The following is a 22,393-nucleotide window of genomic DNA, read 5'->3' on the forward strand; positions in this document are numbered from 1 at the left end:
TCAGTGTTTATCTACTTAAAATTTGACCTTGATTAACTAGCTCTGTTTTTTGAAAATAGATAAAGATGACATTTGACCCACAAAAATCAAGCAACCCAATTAAAAAACATGAGTAGATCTCTCCAAAGAAGACACACGAATGGCCAGTGCCAGTAAGCACTGGAAAGGTGCTCAACATCATCAGTCATGAGGGACCTGTAGATCAAAACCACAGATACCATCTCACACCCACTTTCAAAAGAAAAAAAAAAGCAAACAGGAAATAACAAATGTTGGTGAGGATGTGTAGAAACGAGCCGTTGGGGTGGGCCACCATCCTTCCACATGCACAGCTCCAGAGGCGGACCCCTGACCCTGGCTCCGGGACTCCCTGAGACCCCTCCTACCTCGGGTGCAAGGCGCCCTGGCACTCCAGTTTTCGTCCTCCATGGGGCATTGTGGCCGCAGAGATGACAGAGACCACACGGAGAGGGGGGGCTCCGAGACGGCGTGGAGGAGAGGTAGGGACCGAGTTACCAACTAGAGCCTCGTGAACCCATCCCAGTTCAGGGACAGTCATTGAGGAAAGAAGTTGTCTGGCTCGTTCCATCCGAGTGGTTCTTCCTTACCCGAATAGAGTTTATATTGGACATCTCTGTGCGCAACTCCAGATCCTGTCAGGCTTACCTGTCATCTAATCCGGACATTGCTCCCCAGATCAGTTCTGCCGGGGGGCCAGCCAGCTGCGCACGGTGTTCCCCCGGCCCCTCTCCCGGGCTTTTCTCTACTCCTGCAGCCTGCGAGACCGTAGAAATCTGCCCAGCCTGCACGACCCGGAAGTGCCAGGGACTTACAACTCTTTGAGGCAAACTTCGACCAGCGGAGATGAGCACCAGTGGACAGCTGCCTTCTCTTCCGTCCTCTCCGATCAGAAGTCCAAAGACAGAGTGCCTGCAACTTCTCAGAAGGTCTGTGGGGAACAGATTTTTTTTTTTAAGTGGAGCCCAATGGGATGGAGGGACTTGAACTCACAACCCTGAGATCAAGACCTGAGCTGAGATCCAGAGTTGGATACTTAACCGACTGAACCACCCACGCGCCCCGGGAGCAGATCTTTGATCATGCCTCCTTATGCTTCCCTGCGCCTCTTTCCTGCTCTGAGATCACGCTCTTCCACGCTTCAGTAGTGTGTGCGTGTTAAAGAAAGAAAGATATTGGAACCATTGTGCACTATTGGTGGGAGTGTAAAACGGTACAGTTGCTATGGAAAACAGTATGGCAATTCCTCAAGAAATTAAAAATAGAATTACCATGTGATCCAACAGTTCTACTTCTGAGTATGTAGCCAAAAGAAATAAAAGGATCTCAGAAAGACATCCGTACACCCAGCTTCACAGCATCCGAAGGTGGAAGCAATGCAGGTGTCCCCTGATGGATAAATAGATACAGTGTGGTGTGTGCACCAGGCAATATTATCCAGCCTTAGAAAGGAAGGAAAGTCTGACACGTTTCGTCACAAATGAACCTTGAGGACATTATAGCCAGATGAAATATGCCAGTAACAAAAGGACAAATTCTGTAGGATTCCACTAGTACAAGATACCTAAGAGTAATCAAAATCATAGAAACAGGAAGGAAGTGGAATGGTGGTTGCAGGGGCTGGGGGAAGGGAGAATGGGGAATTACTGGTTAACAGTGTTCAAGTTCAGTTTTGTAAGACAAAAAGAATGATGTGGCTGGATGGTGGTGAGAGTATGCAGGAGTGTGATTATACTTATTATCATTGAACCGTGCACTTAAAAATGGTTAAGAAGGGGGAGTGCCTGGGTGGCTCAGTCATTAAGCATCTGCCTTCAGCTCAGGTCCTGATCCCAGGGTAGGGTCCTGATTGGGATCGTGTCCCAAGTCCTGCATCGGGCTCCCTGCTTGGCAGGAAGCCTGCTTGTCCTCTTCCTCTGCCTGCTGCTCCCCCTGCTGTGCGCTTACACACACACACACACACACACACACACACACACACACACTCTCTCTCTCTCTCTCTCTCTCTCTGTCTCCATTAAATAAATAAATTAAATCTTTTTTTTTTTAAAGATTTTATTTATTTGACAAGACAGAGACCACAAGTAGGCAGAACAGGCAGAGAGAGAGGAGGACACAGGCTCCCTGCTGAGCAGAGAGCCCAATGTGGGGCTCGGTCCCAGGATCCCGGGATCATGACCTGAGCTGAAGGCAAAGGCTTTAACCCACTGAGCCACCCAGGTGCCCCAATAAATTAAATTAAAAAAAAAATGGTTAAGATGGTAAATTTCATGTTGTGTGTAATTTTGCCACAATTTATAAAAAATGACCATGGTTAACATATTTCTCAGTATTTATTTACATAATCATTTAATCTTAAATGTCTTTTTAAATTAAGACGTTAAAACCACTATGGTGTATGACAGCTGTATTACGGGGGCACAGTGCTCATGGTAAAAATGACTTCTTGTTTCATTAATCGCATCTGCGCTGGGAGAAACTAGAAATAGTCTGTAAACTGGTGGGAGGCCATACTTCTGGCTGCCCTGAGCGCAGCGACTCCTGCAACTGGGCATTTCCCTTGAGGACACCTGTGTGATTATGAGATGTTGGTTCCTATGGGGCAGGCGGCTTTTAAGCCGAGCAGGGTCCTGTACCCACCGAATGTGGGTCTCGTTGCCTTGTACCTGCATCTCTCAGCTGTGCTGGGCTCCTTTAAGGACCCCACAGACAGTACTGTCCAGTGCTGTCCGGGCAACCTCTTGTTCCCTCCCTGTGTCTGTCTGAGTAGACCGCTGCCAAGAGTGGCTGGCGGAAGCCCAGGGAGCCTGAACGTCCGCTGGGACCCTGGAGCCTGGTGGGTGCTATAGACCAGCACATGGCGAGTGCTTAGCGTGTGTCAGCCCTTAACGAAGACTCTCACTGCCCATGGCTTCCATCCCAGCCTGCCTGGTTACCACTGTCGCCACGTACTCTGGGCTGACGACACAGATGGCATCCACTCCAGCACCGTTTGGCAGGTTCCAGGCTCTTGGCCCCTTTCATGAGAGGGTAGCACTGACTTGACGGGGAGGGGAGGGTAATCTATGGAGAAGCAAGGTCAGGGCTTTCTTCAGGAATTTTCAGGCCAGGCAGACTCCATTTGGGAGCTGCCCCTTGAGTTGCTGCGACAGGGTCTCTGGTCCCCTGAGTATCAGTAACGTGTCTCTTTGAATCTGTGTTGATGGGCTGTTACTGTGTTGTTTGGATCCTGTGGCACCAACACCTGTAAGATACATTATTCATTTAATAACACTTCTGAGGGAAACGAAAACTCCCATCAGCAAGGTAGATTATAAAAGAGCACACCCTGGTTTCGGAAGTTAATTTGTGAAGAGATACACATCTGAGATTCAGGGAAATACAATGGGAAGCATTAATTCATTCTTTCAGCTGGTTTCTTGAGCACCTACTGTCTGCCGCCCGTGGTGGTCGATGCTGGGGAATGGTGACAGTAAGCCAGGGCTCCTGCTCTCATGGAGCTCCCTGCAACTGGTCCAGCCTCCGCCCTGCAGTCAGCACTTAGCCTTTGCTCGAAGAGGCAGACTCTGCAGCTAATAAATGTAGCTCTATTCTCGGCTCACGGTTAGCTGTCTGGACACCGGAGGAAAATTAAGGATCGCTGTGCTCATGTGGACTGTGACAGATGGGGTGACGATCACGCATTCCGGCTTACACCTGCTGTCCTGGCACAGTTATTAATAGCACCCTCCCTGTCACTCCCCAAAGTGTCCTGGTTTGGATGGGAAAACACTGAGGGAGGCCTCATTTACAACTGCTGAGCTCCACATTTGTGTCGGAGAGGGTCTTGGTTTGCAGTGAGAGAGCTATTTCAAAACTAGGGTCTGTTCCAACACAGGATCAAGCTCAGAGAAGCCACAGGAGGGTCAGCTGAATTTGGTTTGGGTCCCATTCTCCCTGTGGCATCTGCCACTTCATATGTTCCAGTCACTCAACTCATGGAAGCATCAAAATCTGGGACAATTTGGTTTAAAAAACAATAAACATGTACATACAACAATCAGAATGTGTTTTCCTTATGAAAATTAGGTTAACCAGATCTTAAATTCATATTCTTTGGAATGGCTAGAAGGGATATCAGTGTTTGTATCAGGCCTTACAGGGAAAGTTGAAAAATAACTATGTAGCAACACTAGTCTAGGTTGAGTTGGAAATTTTGTTTTCTGTGTTGTTATAGAAAGGAGTATGGGGATTGAATTTTTACAAGAAGTTTCATTTTTATTCCAGTAATAGATTTGACATTTAAAGAAAATAGTTGGAAAGACCGGAAGCTTTGCATTCATGGTAAATTGGTAACCCGCAGCCTGTATGTTAGTAGGCACTGATCACAGAATCCTCTGGGGCCAGGTGGTCCCTGCCTGAGGACCTAGGAGTCCCCAAAATGCTGCCCACCTTTCGTAGTGGGTCTGAGAGTTTAGCACCTGAAAGTGCCGGGCTCTGGCCCCCAGAGTCCGATTCGCTAGGTCTGGAGTTGGGCTGAGAGTTGGTATTCTAACCCGTTCCGCGGTGATAATGCTCTCGCCGGAAGGGTGGGCGAGCAGGGAACGGCCTCTGGGATCACTGCTTACGGCCACGTATGGAGAAGACAGAAGGGATCTCAGGAATTTGGTCTAAAATGTCCTCAAAATAGGAGGGGCATGAGGAGGTCAGAGAGAACCTCTGGGCATTGATTCCAGAAGCTGCACGATGCATGCATTTAGCCATCTTTTTTTTTTTTTTTTAAAGATTTTATTTATTTATTTGACAGACAGAGATCACAGAGCAGCAGGCAGAGAGAGGAGGAAGCAGGCTCCCTGCAAGCAGAGAGCCTGATGCGGAGCTCTATCCCAGGACCCTGGGATCATGACCTGAGCCGAAGGCAGAAGCTTTAACCCACTGAGCCACCCAGGTGCCCCGAGTTTAACCATCCTGATGGCTCTGCTGGGAGGCAGTAGTGGCCTCCTGATACAGATGAGTAGCTGAGGCCCAGAAAGGTCTTTGGGGCTTGCCTGGCTGGCATGTGGGAGAGCTAGGCTGAAGCCGCTGCTCAGTAACAAAACCTTTACAAAACAAGGAAGTGTCAAAGGCATCAGAGAGTGAAGACAGTTCGAGTGAACAGCAAGAGAAGGACCAGGATGACACCAGCTTCTACTTGGCAGTCCGTGCTTTTGTCCTCTGTATTAGGAGCTAATTCGCTCTGACAAGATGGTGAGAAGATTGGCAGTGATGAAGAAACTCTTCGATGAATCTCACGCTAAGTTGATATTGTGCCTCGGAATATTCGCTAATTAATTAGGTTGATATATTAGTCATCATTAGCAAGATGCTTTAAAACTACACATCTGGAACTTGAAGACCGAATCTAAAAATTTAAATGATGTTTGGAGTCCCCCAGCATTCAGTTAGGACTGGAACCCAGGGCGGTAGGTGTCTCCAAGCTGCTCCTGACCGTCTCACCATACCTGCGCGTCCTAGTAACGTGAAGACACGCCCATCTCAGCCCTCCTTTCCTGGCGCCTCTCTTCCAGAATCAGTGTGGAGTGTTCTAGGGCTGAGTCCTCTGATTTCTTTCTCAGCAGTCTTAGGCCCAGGTCTTTAAATGCCATCTAAATGCTGGTCGTTTCCCACAATGCCTGTCTCCGGCCCCAGACTCCCCCCCGAGCCGCAGACGGCTCACTTACTGTCCTCCCAGGTGTCTCTCAAGCTCCGAGCTCCCGCTTCTCCGCTTCACCCCTGCCTCACTGGCTCCTCCTGGGGTGCCCGGGACAGTAAATAAGGCCCTTTTTGACCGAGTTGTTCAGGCTCAGCCATCTTGGAGTCATCCCTGACTCCACCCGCAGCCCGCACCAGGGCACCTGGAAGTCCCCTCGGCTGCCTTTCGATGTACCTGCCTCCTCCCTGCGGCTCCCTCCGGGCCACCACTGTCTCCCCTGGACTGCTGAGGCCCCTCCTCACTGGCTTCTTGGTTCCTGCTCCTGCCTCACAGCTGTCCAGTCCTTATTCAGCTGCCGGGGCGTTCATTAGATCAAATCAAGCATGTTCGCAGTTGTTGAATGACTGCCTCTCGCGTGGGGAGGTCAGCCATGGTCCTTACCAGGGCCGGTGGCACCCTGTCCTCTGGCCCCTGAGCAGGCTTTGAGCTTTCCTTCAAGTGATCCTGGAATATAGCAAGTATGCTTCTGTCTCGGCGCCTTTGCACTAGCGGTTCACGGCCCCGGGTAGTGCGGCGTGCCTCCCGAGAACCCTTGGTCGGCAGCCGTGTCCAAACGTGGCGTCTGTCATTCGCGGGCTGTGGGCCTTGGAGAGCGGCTCACCCCTCCTCCTAACATCCGTTTTCTCATCGGAGAAGTGGAGCCAGTGTTTGGGTCATGGTGCGTTCCCGACGGGAAGCACTTAGACCCTAAGTGCCAAGGAACCCAGGGCTTTTCTTGTGTGTGTGTCTGTGCCCCGACTCCTTCCGGCTCTTGTTTGCCTGTCACTCACAGGGGCCTGTCCTACCCCCGGGGGCTGAGGTCGCTCTCCTGTCACTGTCTCCTCAGCCCATCCTTTTCTTTCCGTTCTTCTAATGTGTCGCATTAGATCTTTTCCCTCATTGGGAGGTGAGCTCCTGTTTCTCCAGGGCCCAGAGGGCGCCTGGCATATAGCTGAAGCTCACTGGTGTTTGTTGAATGAGTGGTTAAAGGCACATGTTGGGTGTGGGCTCAGCCGCTTACTGGAGAGGGGTGTGCTTCTGGAAGAGCTCAGAAAGCCTGGCCAGGGCTGACTGTCCTGTGCCCACCCAGCTCAGGGTAGAGGCTGGAGCGAGTCAGCTGCTTAGTCAGGGGGTGACTCTGTCTCTGGAAGTCAGGAGCTGTTGAGGGCCGGAGGGAGGGCCGGGAGCCTTTCCGGGGTGAGGGCTTTGCCTCTTCCGCCACTGTCGTGGTCCAAGCGAAGCAGAGTCCGTGGGAGCCCGGTGTCGTTGCCCATCGAGGGTCTGTTGCTTAGCTGGAGAGGAAGGAGGTGAGGGACCGTGCCGGCAAGCAGGAGTGGGTTTGGGTTGGAATTGAGTCCTTGGCCCAAGTGAAAGCGCCAGAGTGGGGAATGTCAGAGGTGGGAAAGGTCATTTGGGGGCCAGACTCCACAAGGCCTCGAATGCCAGTCCACGCACTGGAGAATTCTGGGACGCATCAGAAGTTTCAGAAGTGTTCTCCATACGTAGTTAGACTTTTCCCAAGTATTCCGTTTATCATGAAATAAGTGGCAGAGAGGAAAATTACTATTGTTCACTTAAAAAAATAGTTTGTCTCAATTCCCAGCAGAATTATAGAATTAGGGGTGTGGGCTTTTTGCCTTTCATGTCCTGTGGGCTAGATTTTATCCCCGGCCCAGTCCTGACTTTGAAGAACAACAAAAGAACAGCTTCTTGAGCAGGCCGGGTGCTGGTTGAGCAGTCAGGGGTCTGCCGTGATGGCCCTTCCTGTGGTTACCCAGCGGGCCCCGCTGAGCTCCTCAGAACCCATGCGGCTGTCTCATGAGGATGCCTTGGAACCAGAGGTTCTGACCCCTTGTATTTTGCAGGTTAGGTTAGCCCTGAAGAAAGGTGGAGCAGCCGACTTGACAGTTCGTTTCTGTGGAGTGTCTCTGCCAGGCCTGCTGGGGCAGAAACCAAGCAGCCTTGTTTGGGATACAGTATCAGTATTCAGTGAGGGTTGATACTTTGTCGTTGTTGACACACCGCTGCCAGAAATAAGACCGTGGCTCGATGTGGAAAAGCACCAGACTGGGAGAGTGATTTGGTTCTTTGCCTGTCTATGGAAACCTTGGGGAAGTGTCTCCCTGTGCGGATCTCAGTTTCCTCATTTTGGAATGTGAGGGTTGGACTGACTTTGTGCTTCTTAACCTTCGGAAGTCTTTTTGTTTTTGAGAGACAGAACAAGAGCACGATGAGGGTTGGGGCGGGAGGAAGAGATATCCAAGCGGACTCCCTGCTGAGCACAGAGCCCAAAGCATCACGACCTGAGCCCAAACCAAGAGTCTCACGCTTAACTGACTCTACCACCCAGACGCCCCTTAACCTTTGGGACTCGTTGAGGCTTTGATGAAATCTGTGGACTGAACCAAACTGAACACTCATGGTTTTGCCAACACTTTAGGAACACCCTGAAGCTCATGAGATGACCTATAAGACCCTGCCCCAGCTGACCCCCACTTCTGCCTCCCACATTGGTCTACTTCCACGTACAGTAGGGCCTTTGCAGATGCTGCTGTACCCAAAACACTCTTCACGCCTTTGCTTGGGCATGTCCTGCTGATCCTCTGAGTCTCACCCTTCCCTGACCTCCCAGATTAGATTAGGTTACCCGGCTAGACGTGTTTCCCTTACCCTGAACTTCTCAGCCCTGATCACAGTGGTAACTAAGTGGGCCCTAGCACGTATATCTGGCTCTCCCTAAGTTTGGTGTTGGTAATTACTGGGTGAATCCCCGAGGTCCCTCCGGCCGTGACATTCTGTGACTGATCTGTGACTATGTGAGTGTGTCAGAAGAAAATACCAATCTGTGCTTCCCATGACACACGGCACAAGATGTGCCTGTGCCGTGGATGGTTTCCTCTGGGGCTGGGTGGGGAAGGCACTTCAAAGCAGAGCCGAGAGGACTCAGAAGCCTGGCTCCCAGACTTTGTGCCTTACTGCTCTGGTGGGCCTGACCTTAGGCTGGTCATTCCCCTTTGTTTATGTCCTAGACTGAGCTGGAACTCCCACTTGGAACCTTCCCACAGTGCTCGGCGCTTCCGCATATTGTTGTATTTTTCTCCAGAGAGGAAGTGACCAACATAGACTTTCCTCCTCACAGACGAAGTCCATGCACAAAGCCTTGCGTCAGCTGGTGGGCACCTGCCTCTGCCTCCTTGCCGCTTGGGGGAGGTGCCTGTGCACAGTACGGCAGTCCCTTGCTTTTCCCGTGATTTCCCTCAAGAAGCGATCAGTGCCCTGCGGACTCCCCAGCTTGGGTCCCTTCTGAACCAGTATGTCGTGTTCGGAGGGGAGTCTCATTCAGAACTTTGGTTGTCACAGTATTACCTCCCTGGTTTAGGCCACTTTCCGCAGTCGAAATGTGATTCTGCTGGTACAGATGTTGTAAATGAAACTTTATTTGCACTAAAGGAATGAGTTGTTTGCTAGAATATTGCAGCAGATCTTACCCTGATAAGGGGGAAAAAAATCCCTTGTGAGGGTAAGTAGTTTTTCTTCAACATATCTAGGGCTGGATGTTTACAGATAATACAATAATAAAACCAGCAAGAGTAGCTATTCTTTAAGAATGTCAGCTGTGTGCCGGGCACTTCTTCAATACCCTGTTTAACCTTTAACCTGCCCTCTGAAGCCGGCAGCGTAACTGTACACGTTACATAAGTGAATAAAATGAAGTCCAGAGAGGTTAAGTTCTTGTCCCAAAGTTGCCCAGCTGGGAAGTGCCTGCCGAGATTCAGATCAGGCCAGCTTGCCTCCAGGGCCAGCACCTTTCCCCTGCTCTCCCACCTTCTCCTGTCACGAGGAAATGGGTGGTGGCTTTCCCAGCCAGGGATGAACATGGAGCTAGAGCCAGCTGTCTCACCAGCTCGGTGGCCTTGATTCCCTCCCGCCCCATGGGTGGAATAGGGGAGGAGTTTGGGGGGCCTTGTCCTTCTGTGAGTGATCAAGGAGGAACTGGTAACATGTGGCCAAGTAGGGTCTGCAGCATCCTTGAAGCACTCGTGCGAGTCATGACGTGTCAAATTGGCCGTGCCGTGAGCATCCTTCTTCGGATGGCGTTTCGTTGTCGATTCATGTCATCCGGTAGAGTTCCAGGTTGCCTCCCTAATATGTGGACTGGAGATGGTCCCCCACCACATTCCTAACTGTGCTTTCATGAGAAAGTGCAACTCAAATTAGAAACAGTTGATTGACCATTGAACCTTACAGATGACCTAGAAATTTACTTGAGAGAACACCGTTGAGGTAAGGACCCTGTGATTTAGCTGCTTCTCAAGGAGTCATGGCCTCCCAAAATGATTCAAATGTAAACTTTCTGGAGGTAGGTAAAGATAAGTGGACTAGCCTGTTCTTAAGAACTCCTCACTAAATCTTCGGAAATGTTTCTCATGGCACACCCCGAACTGGTCCGTTTCTAGCTTTCAGCTCTCTGACCACCTGATTCCCCACTCCTCCCCCAAGGAAAGGCAGCACTGAAAGTGTTTGGAAATGCAGTTCACTCCTAGGCGGCCGCTGTGCGGATGAGTAACAGTGTCAGAGGAAGGCCGAGGAAGAGCTTCCTAATATAGACGGACTGACGGATGGACGGGGACGGAGACCCACCCGTAGGGCGATAACAAGCCTTTTCTTCTGGCTTCCTCTCGGGAGTGAAGGGAGTTTGGAAGGCAGGAGGCAAGGGCCTCTGTGAGCAGAATTCAGGTTTTTCTTGGAGGGGTTTGCCAGGGCTTGCTGCTGCTTGGTGATTGGGATGTGGGAGAGAGGAAGCCCCTTCCAGCCGGTGCCTCAGTCCTTACTCTGTTCAGCGAAGACACCTAGGCTCAGAAGGGGCCTTTGAGCTCCTGACTTTAGAATGGGCAATGCTGCTGAGAAACAGAAGCCCTGGAAACGAAGCCGTCTGTGCCCCTGGAAGCAAGGTAAGCAGGCCCTGGGCTTCATCTCCAGAAAGAAGGGGGCAGCATTGGGATATTTTGGCTCAGAACCAAAGCTGGAACTGCTTGGGAAACACCTTTCATGCCAGAAAGCTCTGCAGGTCAGCATAGTTTAAAGAAAATGAACAGACAGCTCTCCCAAGGAATAAAATGATTCATATCTCAATGTGATAGCACAGCTTGGCTGAGAATGAAGTGTGGCTGGAGGCTTGTGTTCAGTGCAGCATGTATCTATTGGTTGAAATTTTTAAACTTTAAAAACATCCCAGGGGCTCCTGGGTGGCTCAGTGGGTTAAGCATCTGCCTTTGGCTCAGGTCATGGTCTCAGGGTCCTGGGATTGAGCCCTGTATCAGGCTCTCTGCTCAGTGGGGAGCCTCTTTCCCCGCCCCCCGCCTGCCTCTCTGCCTACTTGTGATCTCTCTCACTGTCAAATAAATAAATAAAATCTTAAAAAAAAAAAAAAAAGAGAGAGAGAGGAAGAAAAATATTCCAAATAAAAATTTTGATATCCAGGAGTTTGAATTTTTTTTTAACAGTTCGGTGAGAGGATGTTATTAATAGCTTTTAAATATATAGTGTCTTTCTTCCAAAGAATTCAGAGTTCTTTCTGTAAGAAGTCTCATGGTTACCCATCCTGGATGCCCCTGCTGCTGGCCAGCCTCCACCGACACCCGCTCTGTGTCTCAACAGGGCTGTTAGTGTCAGTTCTGGGGAGGAGGACGCCAGTGGGACCCTGGGCACTGCCACGGTGCCCTTGAAACTGGGGGCCCATCTAACCGTGTCCCAGGGCAGTTTTGTCTTCCCACGCACCTGGCTGCCTTTTTCATGGTCATTAACCCCTCAGACCAGCTGTTGGCCTTGCAGACTTCAGGTCTTGGCTCTTTTACCTCCCGTTGCCACATTTAAAAGTAGAGCTGGCTCTCGACTGGCAGCCAGACAGTTTGATTGCAACTGTATATATGAGTGTGTGTTTACGTGGAAAATACAACCTGGAAGAGAACATAAGGAAATGTTAACTGTCATTGTCTTTTGCGGTCCAGTTACAGGTAATTTATTTTTCTTTTTGAAAGGGAAAAGTAGGTAGGCTGCTAATCCCATGCCAGGTTCCTGTGCCTGTGACTTTCCATCATTCGTTCTATGTGTCCTGTGTTACTGTGAAACCGGCACTCCTAGCAGTCTTTGATTGGGTCCTGGTTTGGACAAAACAGTGATAAAGACATTTGGGGACCGTTTAGGAAATTTGATGTGAACTGGGTAGTAGGTGATAATCTGGGGACTGTTGCTAATTTTATTACGTACGATAATGATGATGAGTCATGCAGGAGAATGTCCTTCTTTGGATAGTCATGCTGAAGTGTCTAGGGGTGAAGGGTTATACTGTCTGTAATTTTACTCCGAAATGGTTCAGGTGAATGAGTGCATACCTACACACAGAGAAGCAAAATAGGGTAAGTTTAACAAGTAATAGATATATGAGGTTTGTTATACTTTCTTTAATGTATTTTTACTAAAGGGGGAACCATTAGAAAAAATGGTTGCTGGCTGCATCATTCTACCATCTCCTTCAGAAGAATGGATCTTAGTAGACATGGTTATTTACGGAGGTGGGTCAGGATCCAGCACTCTAATTCAGTGCCACATGGCTGGTATCTCTGGCCACCAATAAGCAAATCGTCGTAAAAATCTGGCAACTCAGAAGCACCACTTACTGTAACAGGCATTTAATGTATTTATTTTCAGGTAGTCTCTGGTTTTCCTTAGAAAAATGTATAAGAGTTGAAACTTCTTGAAATTTCCATTGGAAGCAGCCGAGTTTACAAACAAAACTAGAGCCGGGGCCTGTGTTTTATTTTGCAGTTTGTGCATGTGTGTTCACTAGTTCCAGCGAGAGGAGCTGTGGGAGCATGGTGAGTGGTAGCCGGCCCTGCAGCAGGGTCCGCAGTGAGTTGGGGTAAAAGAAGGAGCAGCTCCCTGCCCTGATTTCTATGTCCACATGGATCCCTTTGACCAGGAGTGCGTCTTGGCCGGTGTCGTGTCAGGGTTGGTTGGTTGGTTTGTGCAGGGTTAGACCCTGGGACAGTTTGTCTCCCTGATCCAGGGTCCTGTGGAGCCCTGCCGGGGACCCACAGTCGCAAGGCTGTGAGGCAGCCCTCCATAGTATCTGTTTGTCTCTGTCTTTAAGGGTTGTTGATGTTTTGGAAATAGGATTTTAGAGCGGTATTTAGGAATCAGGTTTAGTGCATCCCAGACTCCACAGTGACCTGATCTGTGCACATTTTCCGTCGTCCACACGCCAGGATGACTGAGATCTCAGTGTGTGACTGATGACTCCAGGCTCCAGGGCAGAACAGCATGGTGTCACTGGCTGCTTTGGGGGCAAGTGAACGGGAAACACATCTTTGCGTTTGATGCACAGAGCTTAGGCCGCCCCTGACTTCTCCCTCCAGTCTGTTGCCCTGTAGTGGCAGGGGCTCCTGAGAATATAGACTTTAATCAGAGCCAGATATTTGTAATGAGGAAGGTCAAGCCCAGAATACATTCCGAAAGCAAGAAATCGTTATTTCCCCTTTAGGTCATTTACATTTCTGTTTCTAGGTTGTGTGCTTGGGAAGTTGAAAAATTTAAGTGACAGAATACTAGTTCGAGAAACATAAATCTTACCACCTCTGCTAGCTGTCTCCCTCAAGAGCATTTTATACCTGGTAGAGAAATGTCTCTGTAATGACTTTATTAATTTTATGTTTTTAAAGATTTTATTTATTTATTTGACAGAGTGACAACAAGAGAGTGAACACAAGCAGGGGGAGGGACAGAGGGAGAAGCAGGCTTCCTGCTGAGCAGGGATCCTGAAGTGGGGCTGGGCTCCACGGGATCATGACCTGAGCTGAAGGCAGATGCTTAACATCTGAGCCACCCAGGCGCCCCTGTAATGACTTTAAACAGTGTGCAGTGTAGTGTGCTCCCTTTGAGGGGACTGGCATTGTGCTCTCTCTTACTCTTACTTTTCTCATTGTTCTTGGAACCCAGAACATAAGGAGAAAACAGTGCTGCTCTTTTTGGTTTTACAATACCAGGTGCTTGCAGTGGTTGATAAAGGTGTGAGTCATCTGTAATACCATAGGGCGCTCTAGCAGGCCCCATACCAAAAAAAAAAAAAAGAAGAAGAAGAAGAAGAAAGAAAAGGATGGAAGGTAGTCAGAGGCAGGGGCTTCCAGCGTGATCCTGGAACTTCCAGCCAGAGTTCTGCCCCACGCTTGCCGTCCAACCTTGAACATTTTGGATTTTGTAATCCCATTCCCAAACTGTGCCCACCTCCCACGGCTTTTCCAAATGACTGTGTTTTTCTGTGATTTCCTTATAGGCCTCACCACAGGCACTTTTTGTTGATCTGTTTATATGCTTATAGTTCTGTCTTTCACCCCAGCACAGGGCCTGTTGCTTGTTACCTGGGGCCTTCCGTGAGTGCGCTCGGTGACAAAACTCTGTGCTCCCAGGCTGGCTGTGCTACCACGGGTATAAATGAGGTACGAACGGCAGAGCCTGGTTCTGGTGCATCTTAGGTGCTCACTAAATGCTAGCTACCAATGCTGGCTGGTGTGTGGTGGTTACGTGGACCTGGAAATGTCCTTTCTTCATCCTTCTCTGCTCCAGGGGGAGACACTGTGTTGAAAATAGGTACATCTTCCTCTGTTCTGCAGCAGTTCTGAATTTACAAAGAGTAAATCTATTGATGATTATTCACATTTGAAAGATTCACATTTGAAAGGAAAAGATTGTTTCACAAAAGCACTTAAATCATAGTGAACATTTAGATGCTGATTCATTGGCCCAGACACCTGGTGAAACCTTCCATTTAGAGCGAACTTGAACTCTGAAGACACCTACAATCCTGTCCCCTCAGAGCTCCTTCGTTTGTTCTTTTAGAGAATTCATTTGAAGGGTTGCTTACAATGGCCATTTGGGCTCTTGGGAGTATAACACAGGCAGGAGTTTCCTGGGGAATTAAAAATTGCAGGAGTAATTGCAAATCGAATTATCTCCTCCAGAAATCCCAGCAGCTTGGGGCCACAGCAGCCTGGTAAACGGAGATGTTGATGATTTCCATGTTTGTACACAGTTGGGCTTGAGCGCATGAAATTAACACCCTCCTGGAAGAGCTGACGGGGGCTGCCTGGGGAGAAGGAGATTGGCTCGCTGGGGTGGGGAGGGGAGGAGGGAGTCCGGGGTTCACATGAATTCCTCCCATTCCCTGGTTCCCCTCTGCTGAAGGGGCCAAGACAGCGTTGTTTGGATTCCAGTCGGCGGTGGTGTTGAGACTTGCCACTGCAGAGTCAGGTGGTGAACAAGCACCCACGGCTGCTGTATGCCTGTGTGCCAGGCAGTTAACACTGATGGCTTTTCTGGCCAAAGCTGAACCTGGCCCACCTCCCACCATCCATTTTCTGGTCTTTATTCCATGGCTTTGGGGCTCCAGGGGTGTCTGGTGTCAGCCTCTCAGCCAGTACACCAGAAAGCACAAGGGCTGGGTGCTGCCCTCGGGCCACCCATCTCAGTGCCTTTAGCTGAGCCAGGTGAGCCACGTGACTGCTGCTGTTTCCAAACCCGTCCCCTGGTCTCTGTGGGAGATTAATAAGAACTGCTTTGAAGGGCTGTTGAGAGAATTAGATGAGATAATACAGCCTTTAGCGGACAGCAAGCACTTAATGAATGATAGTAATTCTTGTTATTATACATCCACGAATGTGGATCATGGGCCGGGCTCTGTTCCAGCCCCAACTCGCCATGTGAGTTTGCCTGATTCTGCCTGTTTCTGTCTCTCAGTGTAAGAGACCACATGTAGCTGATAGCAGAGGTGCTCGTGAGGTCTGTGAGTCAGTGACCATCTGCACTGGCCAGTGCTGTTCCTGCTGCAGCCACTCTGGGGGTTCAGCGTCTGGAGAAGGCATCAGTCATGCTGAGCACCCGGGACTGGGGGGATTTTTATGGCGTTGAAGTTCTTTGAAAATGATTATTGCAGGGCCCACCATCATTGAATTGTTCCTACTTTAACAAGGGTATTGAACTAATCGGGACCGTCCATTTTCCTGTTCTGCGTATTGTAGTATTGCCATCGTGATTAGGAGCCCGGATGCCGGGGCTGAATCTTTGCTCCTTCACTTGCTGGTTGGCTGATCTTGGGTGGGTGAGTTCGTTAACTTCCAGGCCTCAGTTTTCTTGTAAGTACCGGTAAAGTGCTTAGACAGCTCCTGGCACATAGTAAGTGTCCCTTAAGTATTTATGACTGGTGTTATTTTTAGGTTACATACAGAAGAATCCCATTTCCTTCTAATTGAAAAGATGGTACTTTATTAAAGATTCGGGAAAATGGACAGACGCAAAGAAGAAAATGCACGTTGAGCGTCTAAATCTAAAGGGCCCAAAACGTAGTGAGGAAGTAGAGTTCGCCGCTGCTGTTGATCTTCTCCAGGGCTGCACATGGTGCGCGTCTTTCAGAGTTGGGATCATGTGCAAGTTGTTTTTTTAATTTCATGCTTCTGTGTGGTCTTCATAGCTACTGTGATGACTGTAACATTTCCATTATGTCAATATTCCATAACTTATTAAACCATTCACCTGCCACTGACTATTGAAATTATTTCCCCTTTTCACTATTATTATAGGTGAGGCAACGATAAGTAGCTTCATTCATATATTTTGTGATTACATTGCTTGACTTCCTTAGGAAAGACCCTAGTGTAACATTCCTAAGCCAGGAAAGTAGGAATAGCTTTAAGTCCCTAAGGGACGTATCTGTATTTTCATGAGTGATCAGGTTATCTGTTAGCCACAAGCACATCAGCATTGAATATTATCATTTTGAAATTGTTAATCTTGTAAAACTTACATTTACTAATGTCGTTTTGATGAGTTATCTAATGGCATGAGACTCAGAGATGGGCATGGGCAGTTCAAAACTCAGTATCAGTGTTAAGAATCTGGTTTTGATTTAAGATTCTGTTTTTCTCATAGTCCTTTGCATGGGATTTGGCTCAACCTCATTCAGGTGCTGAGTTTCACAGAAGAGAAGCATGAGATTTTATTTAAGAATAGGCATTTACCATCACAACTTTTTTTCTTCTGCCTCCCAGGGAGCAGTGAGTATTAAATAATACCCATATGAAAGGTACAGAGTGAGGCCCCAAGAGTTGTTCACATTGTTGCTGTGATGACCGCCCTTAGTGTGACTAATGAGCAGTTCTTCCTCTCAGCTCCTGTAGGGCTCCCTCCCCTGCCGTCCTCCCCAGCGGCTTGCGTGTGATGGGCTGCCAGCTCAGGTGGTGTTAAATTTTTTTTTTTAAGATTTTTTATTTTTTATTTGAGGGAGATCACAAGTAGGCAGAGAGGCAGGCGGGGGGCGGGGGGGTAAGCAGGCTCCCTGCCGAGCAGAGAGGCCAGTGCAGGGGCCCAATCCCAGGACTCTGCAATTATGACCTGAGCTGAAGGCAGCAGCTTAACCCACTGAGCCACCCAGGCACCCCTCAGGTGTTGTTAAAATCGGCACATTGCTATTAAACAGCGTGCTGCCGACATGGTTTGGCTCAACGGATGCAGCATCAGGGCTAGAGTAAATGATCATGGATGAAGGCGATGTCTAAGCCTGTCCCTCAGTGGGGCTTGGCCATGGTTGGATGTGACCTCCTTCAGGTGGGAGGAGGTGGTTCTGAAGCCGCATCTGTTTACCATGCTAATGGAATCACAGATGCCTTGAGCTAGAAGAGAATGATAAAACAATTTCTAAAATGATTCCTTGGTTTAACCAATGAGGAAATTGAGGCTTAGAGAAATGAGGTGACTTGTCTGAAGTCCTTTGTGGAGTTTGTGGCTAGTGCCCCCTGTGTCGGGATAGTCACAGACTGTGGTATAATAATGGATGTGCCAAGGGTACAGAGCGGCGCCATGCATCGTGTGTCTCATGATTGCATATCTTGGGCCTGTGTTCCATATTTCCATGCTGTAAAATATCATAACGTGTTCGATACGTTATGCATGTGATGCATTGCTGTGTCACATCTATGCACACGATATGCCACAGTAACATTTGTAATAATAACGCGGTGGTATTACGTTGGGATGTAATGTTGCAGTAACGCTGCCGGCTTCCTGTCTAAAAGATCTGTATACATAATGGACTTCCATAAATTGGATTTTGTTAAGCGAACGATCAGATGTAGGAAATGGAGACATAAGTGTGAGGAATTTTTCTCGTGAGAAGTGTGGGGTGGTGTTTTGGGTGGGGTAAGAAAAGGGAAGGAAACTTTGCTCTGTCATCAGATGTTTCCAAATTTAGAACAATATGTGTCCCTAGCCTTTGGCTTTTGTGTATGCTTCACCCTGGGAACACGCGTACATTTCCGGGTTCAGCTCCTTTCCCAGCTGTGGAGAAGGTGTCACCATTACCCTGGGTCGGAGCAGCGGCCGGGGCCACGATATATCTAACTCCATTTCGGCAAGTGCTTCTAGGGCCCTTGATTTCAGAAGTCACTTCATACTGAAATATCAGATGACTGTTTCTGGAGGCTTTGTGGACCACAGCTGAAGGGCACCAAGGTCAGGGATGGGTCCGTTTTGCAAAAGGTCACATAGTGACTGTTGTGGACCTTGCAGGGTCAGGAGGCACAATCGGGCCGACTACGGAGGCACTTACGTAACCAGCAGGAATGAAACCAGCTCCAAGTGTGGGGACCGGTGTGGGGACCGGTCTTCACCTCGCAGCTGGTAGACAAGCAGCCCGGAACGACCGCCAGGAGGCTGTGGGTTTCCGGCTGCAGGAGAAGTTTGCCAGCCCCTTCTCTGTGAGGTCCTTTTCTGTCTGCGGTCATTATTATGAGTCGAGCTCTGAAATAGGTCACTCATCAGTTAGAAAAAAAAAAAATCTTAAGTTTTCAGGCCAGAAGACGACTTAAGTATCATCTTCTGGCTGTCTCATTGTGATAATCGGGATTACTTAGCTGAGCCTTCTGGCTTCTAGTCTAACACACACACATTCAGGTCTTTATTGATAAAAATAGTCGTCCGCATCACTACAGGCATGAGAAGATAGATGACAGGTTTGAAGAACCCGGCGCTATTGAATGTAGATGCCTTAAGTAGGCTTCCTTTACTGGAAAATGGGACACGTACTAAAAAAAACTCCGTCTTCTATAGTCATTCATTCCTTGATTGATGGATGTTTGCTCACTCAACTAGTACTTACGGAATAGGGCCTGCGTCAGGCATAGTTTTAGACACAGGAGAATGCCTGATGAGAAAATGAGAACTCGCTGCCCTCTGGATTTTATAGTATATACATAAACAAGTAAAACGCAGAGTCTCGTTGGATGACAAGCATTATGTAGAGAAGGAGGGAAGCGGGTAGGAAGTCCCAGCCGGGGGACTGGTCCTCCATTCAGGAGGCTGGAGCCAGGGAGGGGAAGCTGCTGCTGGGGAGATGGGCACCAGGTGCAGAGAGCCCGAGGGGAGCACAGGCCACGCGGCTGGAGTGGAGTTGCCTCAGAGAGAGTGGGGAGAGCTGAGGTCAGTGAGTAGAAAATCATGTAGGGTGGGCCCTGCCGCAGGCCTGAGCATTCTGTCTGCTGTGAACACGAGGGCACCAGCAGAGCAGATGGGGCACGGGACCAGAGACCAGGAGCTGCGTGTGGAACCGTTTGAGATAGTTCGAGCGGAGTTTGAGATGTCTTTAGAGAGCTGAAGGAGATGGCTGTTAGGCAGTTGAGTGTAAGCCTCGAGAGGTCAGAAACGCCCAGGCTTGGAGTCTTTGACATAAAGATGTTGTTTAAAGCCGCTCGACTGGAAGAGATTACCAAGGAAGTGAGTGAGAGAGGAGGAGGGGCCGTGGGCTGGAGAGCCCGAAAGCTCCAGCATTAGGAGGGTGAGGAGAAAGACCCTCTGGGAAGGTGGGAGGAAATGCTGGAGGTTGTGGTGTCCCAGGAGCCAAGGACAGGAAGTGTGCTAGGACGGAGCAAGGGGGACAGGTCCTGCTGATTGGAGTCCTGTCCCATGAGGACCGAGACTGGACCATGGTGGTCACTGGGAACCTGGACATGAGGACATGAGGACATTAGAAGAGAAGGGGCAGAGAGGAATTAGACACCGAGCACAGCCAGTTCTATGCGGGGTTTTGCTGCAAGGGGGAGCCAAGGTGGTAGTTGCTGAACATAGTGGGGCCAAGGGAAAGCTTTTTTTTTTTTTTTTTTTTGGATAAGATTTTATTTATTTATTTATTTATTTATTTGGAAGAGAGAATGAGAACATGAGCATGGGGCAGGGCAGAGGGAGAGGCAGACCCCCTGCTGAGTCCCCCCCATTCATGACCTAGCAGAAGGCAGATGCTGGGGAGTGAACCACCCAGGCGCCCCCACCCAAGGGAAAGCGGTTTTAAAAGGGAAGTATAATGGCATGATTGAATAGTGGCGGGAAAGTCCCCGTGGAGAAGGAGAGCCTGGTGGAGAACTGCTGGGCAAGGGAGAAGTCCCCATGGTCTCAGCTCCTTGTCCTGGAGCTCTGCTCCCATAGGTGGTCAGCATGGACACATCCTCCCGGTGTTTAGTGGGTAAAAACGACTGGTTATTTAGTTCATGCTTCTGCAGATGGCGGTTGAGGTCGGGGTTCCTCGTGTGTCTGCAGTCAGCTCTGGGAGGGCTCGCGTCTGGGCCTCTGGCAGGCTTGGCCGGGTCACTCGCTGGGCATCCGGCAGGTTTCCTAGGAGGGACATACACAAGGCCTCTTGAGGTCCGGGGTCAGAACTGGCCCAGTGTCACCACCAGCTCCTGTCACTGGTGGAAACAAGTCCTAAGGCCAGTCCAGACTCAAGGATAGGGAAGAGGGACCTCACTTCTTGATGGGAGGTGCCTCAGGTCACGTTGCAAAAAGGTGTGGATACGAGGCAGAGACTACTTTGGCCCTTGTTTGCAAACAGTCCCCTCCAGCCGTCTGTGAGCGAAGCACGTGCACTTGATCCCCACAGGATTGGTGTGTGGCGGGCGCACTTCTCTTCCTTTCGCAGATGGGGAAGTGGCCTTGCCGCGTGTTCAGGATCGCACAGCTACTGAGTGGCAGAGCTGGGACCCAAACCTTTGTCCTTAGTCTCTCTGATGGCAAAGCCCCTTCCTTCTCTGTTTGCCTTCCTGACAGTGTTGGTTTACCAGAGCAGACTAGAGTGTCAAGTCTTCTCTTTTCTTTTTTGGCAAGGGGGTATTTTTGTAAATGATTATTATCTCAGAACGGACTGAGGGTGGTGGTTATCTTATGGGATTTACATGTTTACTGTGCGGAGAATAGACTACGTGTTTATTAGAATCTCATTGAGGACACCATGGTGGGCTAAGTTGGTCTTTCATTGACAGGGTTCCTGTCCCCACTCTCAGCTGGACCCTCCATGTCCTTTGACAGTCTTTTCTCTTGTCTTTGGTTCGCTGGCCCTCCTCTTCCTCTTGGCAGCGTGTCTAGACAGTCACCGCTGTCTACAAGGCCTCCTTCAAACCCCCTTTTGCCTCGAGGACTTCTGGCTGTATGTCTGCCTTTATCCCTGACTCTTTCTGTCCTTGACATTGGGACCCCTGCCTCTAATCCAGGGTTAGCCGCCTCTGCTCAGGTCCTCCTCCCGCCAGAACATGTCCTAACCAGTGTCTGTCTCCTCACCCCGCTGGACTTCCAGTTCTGAGACCAAACTCCAAAAAAACAAAACAAATTGCCTCTGCCTCAGGAAACTTGGACTCTGTCACTGGTTGAGTAGCCTTGGGCAGGTCACCGTCCCTCAAGTTCACGAATCTGAGGATCCTGAACAGTCCACTTAGGGAGAAGAGGGTCTGCTTGTGTCTGCGTAGGAAACCCTCGGCCTAGGGTGCATTTCTGTGTGCAGTGGCTTCCTGTGTGTCCTGGGTCCCGACCCTGTGTGCGTATGGGACAGCTGTGCAGCCCACGGCAGCCCTTGTCACTCCAGCGCCAGAACTTTGTGGGCTGTGGGGCTGGAGAGGCTGCTCTGCCCTGGGAAAGCTGCTGGAGGGGGGGCTGGGCTGGGCGCTGGGGCTGCAATCTCGGAAAAGATGGTATTTGGTTAGAAAGTAAAAACCACAGTGCAGATATTTTTTTAAAGCTCTCTGGGTAAAGGGAACAGATAAGCGAGTCATTAGATGAAATCAAGCATTTCTAGTCTCTCTGACCTTGCTTATTGGGAGCCTGGGAGCTTTGCCCTTGTTTAAAGCCCCTGGTTAGGATCCCACGGCACAGAGGGGCAGCGGGGCTTCTGTCGGCCTGCTGAGCTCCCGGAGCTGGTGCACGTGTTCGGGACTGCCGACGCCGAGGGTCTTTCTTCTGATAGACTTTGCTGGGAGAGTAAATAGTCCCGCTACTTACTTATCATGTGACCTCGGGGAAATTACTTAATTTCTGTCCGGTTCGGTATGCTTGTCTGTAAAAGGAAGGCAACTAATGATGCCTGCCCAACAGTGTGAGCAGCGAGGGAGGGAGGACTTGGTGGAGAGCTAGCCCCCCAACATCTCCCCTGTGACTGTGCTTACTGTGGAAGACCGCGTCTTGTTTAGGTGGTAAATCATTTGTTGAAGATTTGTCACACTGCCATGATTACTCTCTGCTTTCAAGACGTGTCCTGTAGATCTTACTCATTTAGTCGTTCATTCACTGCGTTTGTGTTCATCAAGC

General features: G+C 49.5%; 1 protein-coding gene across 19 annotated transcripts in view; it reads left to right on the forward strand.

The window, feature by feature from the left end:
• Window positions 1–22,393, forward strand: part of RAPGEF1 (Rap guanine nucleotide exchange factor 1) — a 134,754-nt gene that overhangs the window by 12,460 nt on the left and 99,901 nt on the right. For 3 of the 19 annotated variants that reach the window (XM_032307912.1, XM_032307914.1, XM_032307922.1), the window contains exon 1: window positions 9,738–10,680. The exons of 5 other annotated variants lie outside the window; for them this stretch is intronic. In XM_032307912.1, the coding sequence (XP_032163803.1) occupies window positions 10,617–10,680 (64 nt within the window). In that variant the 5' untranslated portion in view covers window positions 9,738–10,616. Of the gene's footprint in view, window positions 1–4,931; window positions 5,460–9,737; window positions 10,681–22,393 lie in introns of those variants that run through there. 11 more of the 19 variants (XM_032307919.1, XM_032307920.1, XM_032307925.1 and 8 more) reach the window with 7 other exon arrangements.

The sequence above is a fragment of the Mustela erminea genome, chromosome 12, assembly GCF_009829155.1.
Source record: "Mustela erminea isolate mMusErm1 chromosome 12, mMusErm1.Pri, whole genome shotgun sequence".
Lineage (NCBI taxonomy): Eukaryota > Metazoa > Chordata > Mammalia > Carnivora > Mustelidae > Mustela > Mustela erminea.